Source organism: Saccopteryx leptura, chromosome 6 (genome assembly GCF_036850995.1).
Source record: "Saccopteryx leptura isolate mSacLep1 chromosome 6, mSacLep1_pri_phased_curated, whole genome shotgun sequence".
Classification (NCBI taxonomy): domain Eukaryota; kingdom Metazoa; phylum Chordata; class Mammalia; order Chiroptera; family Emballonuridae; genus Saccopteryx; species Saccopteryx leptura.
In genome coordinates this window covers 90779616-90789067 of record NC_089508.1, presented here as the reverse complement: position 1 = coordinate 90789067, position 9452 = coordinate 90779616, and the positions used below count along the sequence as shown (strand labels likewise).

The 9452-nt window shown below is 36.1% G+C and overlaps 1 gene segment (V, D, J or C); it reads right to left on the bottom strand.

Annotated features, from left to right (window-relative positions):
* Positions 1 to 6720: 6720 nt before the first annotated feature.
* Positions 6721 to 7306, bottom strand: LOC136377125 (T cell receptor alpha variable 20-like). The segment is given in 2 exon segments: positions 6721 to 7091; positions 7255 to 7306. Coding segments are annotated over 2 exon segments (423 nt in total).
* Positions 7307 to 9452: the final 2146 nt, after the last annotated feature.

Genomic DNA, 9452 nt, shown 5'->3' with positions numbered 1-9452 from the left:
CCACATGATTGGAATGCATAGAAGCATTTTTTTATTAAAAATATAAATGAAGTCTATTGAGGATATACAAGTGGCATAATACCCATTACTAGCTAAGGTCACAGATCAAAACATAGATAATATATGGTCACTATGCCCTCATGGAACATAAAATTTTATTGCAATTGTTCAGATGTGTTTATATTTTACATAACCCTAATAAATGTAAAAGACAATAAAATCTATTTTAATTTCTTCTAAACTATAAATTAGGTAAATTAAAAATTTCTAAAAAGATAACTGGGGAAAACAATTGGTAAGTGCCAGAATGATCTATTCTGGAGGATCTTTGATCTCCATATGGAAAAAAGATGGTATAAAATTTCTGCAGACATCAGAAGATATGGAGCCATGACCATCCAGTAATGCTGCATTTTTGGTAGCTCTCATCACCAATTTGAACAAACATTGAATATTACCTTCACATTTTATCCTCATGAACGAAATATAAAAATATGAAGAATCAATCCGGCTTTTCTTGTTAACACAGCAGGGTATACAGACATAAGTTAACTTCCAAAAGAGGGCTAAAAGTAAGATTGATCTGCATTATAAATAATAGAAATTAAAAGATGTAAAGATCAGAGTTTTTGAAGCACAGAGAAAATTTGTATTTTGTATCATCTCAAATTGAATCAAAGAGAATGTCATCACAATCCAATAAGAAAAAATGGTAAGAACCCTCATTCCTCACTCTACAATCCAGTTCAGTCAATTCTAAAACTCTCAGGTGAAATTTTGTATTGTTTGTTGAAATTTTATGTGTTTTTTTTCTTTTTCATTTATTTATTCATTATTGCATATATTTAATATGTATTTACTAAGTGCCTAAAAAGGATTTACTAAGTGTGTAATACTTGGGTCTCATTCACAAGAAACAAAGTCTTAATCTTCAATCACCCTAGTCCCAATACTCAAGAACAAATACAACCTACCAAAGAGAATTATGTATCTATACTATGTGACAAAAAAGAATAATGGACTTTGAATCTGGGTCCAGTCAGAGAAGGGGTTTGATATAAGAGATGCTTCAATTGGAACTTATTCTATCCCATAAATTTCCCAGAAAAAAGAATGAGATAAGAGAATCCTGTGCACAGATTAATGTAGTGTGGCTGGAGATTGGGCTGTGCATGAGTAAAAACATTTGAAATTTATATAGGGAAGCTAATGCGACCCTGATATTAAAGTAAATATATTTTATTCAAAGAATTGTTGGTTTCCAAAGTCATGTGTTTCAAACTGATTAGATTAGAATAAATGCAGATGTTATTTAGGCAGAAGGATAAATATATACATACATACATGTTTGATAGATATAAATTGAAGCAAAAGAATAGGTAATAATTTACTAGCATTTCTAAAAGATAATTTCTACTACTTAATAAATATAAGTATATATGTGCAAACATTGATCTTCTTTGAAGTAGCATTGCCCCTTTGTGGCCATTTAGAGGAATTACACAGAACAGTTTCTAAGCTTCTTAAAAGAGTGTTCAGCAACCATTGTGTCAATCATAGCACTGACAGGAGTGGCTGAGTCTTCCTGAACCAATGATTCCTTCAGATGGAAGAAGATTTTCTTGAGGTTGCCTATGAAATCTTTGTTGCTCTTTACTTAATTGTGTCTCAGGCTGATCTGGAGACCTCTGTTGGGATCTAGGCATACCAAGACAGAATAAGGCTCCTGAAATATTCTTAGTAGTATCTCACTTGCCTTTGGGTTCCTTTAGAGGCAAAAATGGTCCTCAGGCTGAGTCACTGCATAGGGCTATTCTTCCTCCCATAATATTAGCATCAGATCAGAGGAAGCCCTTCAGAATGAACATGTCTTTAAACAAATTCTAAATTAAATAATGTTTTACATCTTTCCACTTCTTGATATAGTCATCTTTTTGTTTTAACCAAAATAATTGATGTCTAGTGATCTCACAGTGGTATTAACTAGCATTTCCATGATGTCAAATGATGTAACACAGAAGGTGGCAAATGTCTTTCTTAAGGAATCAAATAGTAAATATTTTTTGGCTTTACAGGACATTCAGCCTGTTGCTATTACACAACTCTGCCACTGTAGCATGAAAGAGGCCATTGGTAATACATAAATAAGTGAGCATTACTGTGTTTCAATAAAAATTTATTTACAAAAATAAGTTGCTGGCTGAATTTGAATCTTGGGTCATGCTTTGTTAAGCCCTGATGTACAGCATCTTTTTATGTTCTTATTGGTAATTCATATATCTTTTATAAAAAATCTGCTCAAATAATTTGCTCATTTTTAAACTGGGTAATTTACCCTTTATTGAGATTTTTTTAATTTTTATAATATTTTTAATTTATTGATTTGAGAAACAGAGGGCTAGAAAGAAAACATCAGTTTTGTTCCACTCACAAATGTATTTATTGGTTGATTCTTCTTTTTTTATTGACTTTAGAAAAAGAGAGAGTAATATGAGAGAAATGGCACTATGAGGAGCGCTCCCGATACCTCTACCCAAAATTTCAACAAGTTCTACAGCTAGAGTCAGAAAAACGATCCCAGAGCATCTGTAAGTCCCACACACTGAACAAAGGTATGATTGGGTGAAAACATGGCTGAATATATAATTTCTGATTTAAAACAAATTGATTTCCCAACATGGATGATGCAGCCAATGTTAGTGGATTTGTCTGATATATCAAATATGCAGTATCAAGAAGAACTCGCAGAATTGCAAAATGATGAGTCAGTTAAAGCTTTATTTAATATCAAAGGAGCGATGGCATGGCTTTGTGAGGAAACAGAAATCAAATACCCAAATTCAACCAAATGTGCAAGAAAACTATTGCTACCGTTTCCATCTTCATTTTTAGCTGAATGTGGATTTAGTGCTGTAAATGATTTACTGGTAAAAAAAAGAAATTGGCTGAATATAACACAATGTGGAGACTTGAGACTAAAGTTAACCAAATTGGAACCTAATATAAAATCTCTGTGCAGCAAGCATCAAGCGCAAGGATCACACTAAATTAAAATAATAAATTAATATAGAAAAATCTGTATTAAAATTATTTGGAATTTAAATTTGTTTTTCATTATATGTTTTGAAATTTTACTTACTGTGTTTTGTTAACAATTTCATAGTGATTTCTTCCTAGAACCTATCATTTATGTTTATTAAGTGAACAAATCAATTTTTTAATGTTAAAAATTATGTATGTTACATGGGGGGGACATAAAATTTTAGAAAGGTTAAGGTGGGGCATGGCACAAAAAAGGTTGGGAAACACTGCTATAAACCATTGTTAAGGGAAATCGAAAAAGATATAATGAGATGGAAGAATATACTTTGTTCTTGGTTAGGAAGAATAAATATAATCAAGATGGTCATATTACCCAAAGCAATATACAAATTTAATGCAATTCCCATCAAAATTCCAATGACATTTTTTAAAGAAATAGAGCAAAAAATCATCAGATTTATATGGAACTATAAAAAACCCCGAATAGCCTAAAGAAAAAGAATGAAGCTGGGGGCATTACAATACCTGACTTCAAACTATATTATAGGGCCACGACAATCAAAACAGCATGGTATTGGCAGAAAAATAGACACTCAGACCAATGGAACAGAATAGAAAGTCCAGAAATAAAACCACATATATATGGTCAAATAATCTTTGATAAAGGGGCCAAAAACACACAATGGAGAAAAGAAACCCTCTTCAACAAATGGTACTGGGAAAACTGGAAAGCCACATGCAAAAGAATGAAACTGGACTACAGATATCATATACTTTTCCTTATATCTTTCCTTTTCTTCTTTTTATTTTTTTTACCTTATTGCATTAGGTTTACATTTTCTGGGTAATGCCCTCTTTGAATAGAGATTACTTCCCCTTCCCCACAAGAGAGATAAACTTGACTGAGTTGGCTCCACTGTGCGTCTCTCACAGTGCCGTAATACACAGTGCTGTCTTCCAGGGCGACTTGGTACAGGATCAGCGTACTAACCTTTCTGTTCACAGTTATGGACAAGAAGCCATTTTATTGGTCACATTGTTCTTTAAACTTCAAATAAAATACCATGGGCCCTAGTTATAAGACTGTCAACACCAGATGATGTATTCATTTTTTTCAAAGATGAGGTGGGAAAGGGGTGTGTTCACTTCTTCCTTCTTCACTGTCCAAGGAATTGGGTTGTGCAGCCTTAACTTTACTTATAATTTTTTTTGCTTTTAAAGATTTTATTTATTCATTTTAGAAAGGGGAGAGATAGAAAAATGTGCCTTGACCAGGCAAGCCTAGGGTTTCAAACCAGTGACCTCAGCATTCCAGGTCAATGTTTTATCCGCTGTGCCACCACAGGTCAAGACCACCAATAATTCTTAAGAGGAGAAAAATATATATAAGACTGTCTTCAGACTACCAAGGTAAATTTTTAAGGTTAAGATACAGTACTTCTAGGGGGGTCATGGGGAACAACGGAATGGGGGGATGAGGAGTTATATTGAGTGGGACACTTGAATCTATGTTAACACAATAAATTAAAATTAATAACAATTTTTAAGTAAAAAAAAGAACATACAGTACCTCTAGAAATTTTTTCTTTGCTCCCAGCCCCTATTTCAACTTTCTTTTATTCCCATTTAATGAAAAGAACAAAATATGGCTATAATTATCTATACTCACTGATCAAGAGGCAGAACTCCATGTTCTCTAACATTTCCCCTTAGGCTTGGTGAATATAAGAAATTCTCTGTAGCAGGAAAAATTTTTCTGTCATCACTGAGGGTTATGGATTTAATTGTGTACCTTTCAAATTCATATGTTGGAATTCTAATCCTCATTACCTCAGAATCTGATTTTATTTGTAGATAAGGTTTTTAAAATATTTTAAGTGATTTTATTTATTTTATTTTATTTTATTTCTTTTATTTTGTTGAGAGGAAGGGAGATAGCGAGGCAGACTCCTGTATGTGCCCTGACTAGATCCACCCGGCAACCCCCTCTGGGCCAATGCTCAAATACCAAGCTATTTTTAAAACCTGAAGCTGACACAGTTGGACCAACTGAGCTATCCTCAGTGCTCAGGGCCAGGCTTGAACCAATTGAGCCACTGGCTGCAGGAGGGAATGAGGGAGAGAAGGAGGAGAGGCAGGGGTGGGAAGAGAAGCAGATGGTCACTTCTTTTGGGTGCCCTGACCTGGAATCAAACCTGAGACATCCATACACAAGGCCAATGCCCTAACCACTGAGCACAAGCCAGGGCCAAAATATTTTAACTGACTTTAGAGAAAAGAGGAAAGATGAGAGAGAGAAACATCATTTTGTTGTTCTACTTATTTATGCATTCGTTGATTGATTCTTGTATGTACCCTAACCGGGGATTGAACCAACAATCTTGGTGTATCAGGACGGTGCTCTAACCAATTGAGCTACCCAGCCAGGACTGAAGATAGAGTCTTTACTGAAATAAACAAGTTAAAATGAGGTCATTAGGATGAGCCTTAATCTAATATGTCCGGTGTTCTCGTTAAAAGGGAAATTTGAACAGAGACATGCAGGGAGGGAAGATTATGTAAAGATAGAGAGAAGATGGCTTTCCACAAACCAAGGAAAGGAGCCTGGAACAGAGAACTTTTTCCCACAGCCCACAGAAGGAAACACACCTGCCAACCTTGGTTTTGGACTTCTAGCCTCCAGATCTGTGAGGTAATAAATATCTATTGTTTACATCAGCTAGTCTATAGTGCCTGTGGAAATCTTTTGTAGAAACAGAAATGTTCAATGTATAGACCTGAATGGTATTAGATAAAAACAAAGGTAATATTTTATCAATTTGTAAGATTATAAGTTTTGTGCACTTTATTTTATATATATATTGAATTTTGATTGTAAAGGAGAGAAAAAAAAAAGAAACAGTATTTTAGGATATTGAGGTAAATGTCAGTGCTACCACCTGAGAATTAAAAGTGGTTCCAACAGGGAAGCAAGACAGGAGCGTGTGGAGGAGTGAGACCTCAAAAGAGACTGTTATATAATTTTAAAAATATATCAGTATTATATTGATAAAAATAAAATTTATTTTTAAAAAAGAGAAGAAAGACTGATTGTAATCTCAGACAAGACAAGAATTAAAAACTATCCATTGGGTTTATCAACACCAACCACAGGTGTTAAAGTGACACCTTCTATTGAAGTGATGCCAACAGAGGCCAGATTCAAGTGGGATGACGAATGGTAGTTGAGAAAATGGAGATAGCAAGTAGACAATTCTTTTATCTACTTTGATTACTAAAAAGAAGAGAAATGAAGAAATGTGACTGGCAGATGTGGATGCTCCAAGAGAGTATATTAAAATGAGAAGCATTCACTTGTAGGCATGTGACCAGATTAGTACAAGAGAATCCAAAATAAAGAAATTTCAGAGAAGAGTGTACTCTTGTGCAGTCTCTTTTCAAGTGGCCCAATATGAGAAAGCAGGGCTCCCTATCACAGCAATCACATCTGAGTCTAGGTGAAGGAAGTTCTGTTCAAGGGTGCTGTAGAAAGTAGATTGACCCTTGAATACACAAAAGGGACTGTCCTGGATTCCTGGGTAGAATGAACAGTAATCTCTGACATCTGGCTACATCATAAGATTTCTTTCTCCATAAGACCACTTGGAAAGAGGTTCTGGATGCTAAGTGAATACTTCATCAAGGAGAAACAACAGAAATGTCCTTACTCCAGAGCTCCAGCTGCAGGGTTTTGGTACAGACTACAAGTGACTGGGAGCACTGTGTGTTCACAGCACAGAGGTAGGTGGCTGAGTCTTCAGTGTTAAGGGTTGTGATGTGCAGAGAACTTCTCTTCTCTGATACTGTGGCTCTCAGTCTTTCATTCTGCTGTTCATTCCCAATTGCATACAGGGAAAAGAGGAGTTTGGGGCCTTTCCCAGGATCCTGCCTGTACCACTGCAGCCCTTTAAAAAAGCTGGCTGTGTAACTGCAGTTGAGGCTGACACTGTCTCCCTCCTGGATTTTCAGAGTCTGTGGACTCTGCTCCACCTGGTCTTCTCCACTCAGCCCTGTGGAGAAAAACAAAACCAGAAATGAGACAGAGCTTTAAGTTCACAGATTTGAAAAAGCTTTCAAGATACCTAAAATGAGCTGAGACTAAACCCCTATCTTGTCTCCCCAGCTTTGGATAAATGGGACCATGTGGTTTTTATCTCTGAACCTCTAACTTACAGCCAAGCTGAAGCCACAAGATTATGACTGCACACTCTAGCACATTGTCCATCCTGATATCTGTCTTCATCAACTTGTAATGATTCCAAAACTTCTCTTCTCTGAGGAGCTGTTTCTGTGCTTTAGTTCTTGTTCTCTCATGCCCAAGGCAGTTTCGGTTGTTGGCTGAACCAATCAAAAGCAAATCCTCTATTAACTGTCATGTTTTTGACATTTAAGGCATTCATGGAATGAGAAGATTAGAACCACTGCCACCTCGTGGTCACCAACACAATTGCAAAGTACCTACTTTACACCATGTACAAAAAAAAGATTTGAGGAAAGTACATGTTAGATATTTGATGGTATAGAGGAGTTTTAAAAAGTAATCAGAAAAGCCTTCTTTCAGTTGCACTTCTAATTGTTTCATTGTTCCTGTATAGCCTTTAATAAAACTGAACTACTACCAGAGGTTATAAAACAGTTGAACCCAAGTGTAGATGTAATTGATTATGCTTCCTTTATAATACACACAAATTGCAGCAGGTGAAACTTTAAGAAGACTAGAGTACTATAAAAAAGAGCAGTTAAATAGGTTGTGGATATGTCTAAAAACCTCTTTGAATTGAGAACATAAGTTAAGAAATCCATTTCTTCAAATAATTGTATGCCTGGCTGCAGGGTCCAAGTGTGACCACAAACTTGATAGATCTTAGGAGGAAGGGAGAGTAGAGCATGCAGAGAGAACAGACGCCATTTCTAGGCCTCAGAGAGATTAGAATGTCACCATGGAAGGTGGGTGATGGTGGGGGCGGGGGCGGCTATTATTCATTTAAATCATAAATATTTACATAATATACAATAGAAATCTTCGCTTACCCTTTAATACCACAGTTCATCCACAAAGACAAGTATTCCAACACACACACATTCGTTATTATCAAACAAACCTATATTCTCAGCTCTGTGCTTTCCCTGTAAAATGGCCACATAGCATACCGCCGTATGGGTGTACTACATTTTACTAAAGCAGTTTTGTATCTTTTCGATTTTAGATTATTTCAAATATTTTACTACCATATATTACACTAAAATAAATATTCTTATACAATGATTTGTGCCAGCATAAACATAAAAATTATTGAAAGTATAAAAACTATAACAAAGGAAACATACATTTTTCATTTAATAACTATTACTGAATGCTGCTAAACAAGCAATGGCAATCAACACATTTGCAATGTGACAGTGTCTACTTCTCTACTCCCTTGTCACCACATTACATAATCAAACTTCTTTATTTTTCTAAATCCAATAAGTATAAAATGCCAATTGAGAGTACCATTTTTAAAATGTATTATTAGGGAAGCTTGGATTTTAAAAGCAATTCTTAAATTTGTCATGGCTTTCTTTGAAAAGCTTATTCAAATATTGTTTAAGTGTTTGTTTTGGAGTCAGAATGACAGGTTTATTTGCTCTGAGATTCTGAACAAGTTGCTCAGGGATTCTCTGTAAACTAATTTCCTCAACTGAGCAATCGAGAAAGACTAGTACACACATTATAGAATTGTTGTATCATTTGAAATCTGTTTTGAGACAGACATATACCAGATAGATAGATGATGATGATGATGATAGAGTAGATAGATAGATAGATAGATAGATAATAGGTAGATGATAAATAGATGATAGATAAAAATAGAAATGACTAGAACATAGCAAACACAATATTAGCTATTATGCCATTAATGCAATTTTCTTTTAGAGAATTAATCTTAATGGTTTATAAAAGCTCTTTACAGGCCCTGGCCGGTTGGCTCAGTGGTAGAGCGTTGGCCTGGCATGCAGAAGTCCCGGGTTCGATTCCTGGCCAGGGCACACAGGAGAAGTGCCCATCTGCTTCTCCACCCCTCCCGCTCTCCTTCCTCTCTGTCTCTCTCTTCCCCTCCTGCAGCCAAGGCTCCATTGGAGCAAAGATGGCCCGGGCGCTGGGGATGGCTCCTTGGCCTCTGCCCCAGGCGCTAGAGTGGCTCTGGTTGCGACAGAACGACCCCCCCCCCAGGGGCAGAACATTGCCCCCTGGTGGGAAGAGCGTCGTCCCCTGGTGGGCGTGCTAGGTGGATCCCCGTCGGGTGCATGCGGGAATCTGCCTCACTGTCTCTCCCCGTTTCCAACTTCAGAAAAATACAAAAAAAAAAAAGCTCTTTACATATTAAGGT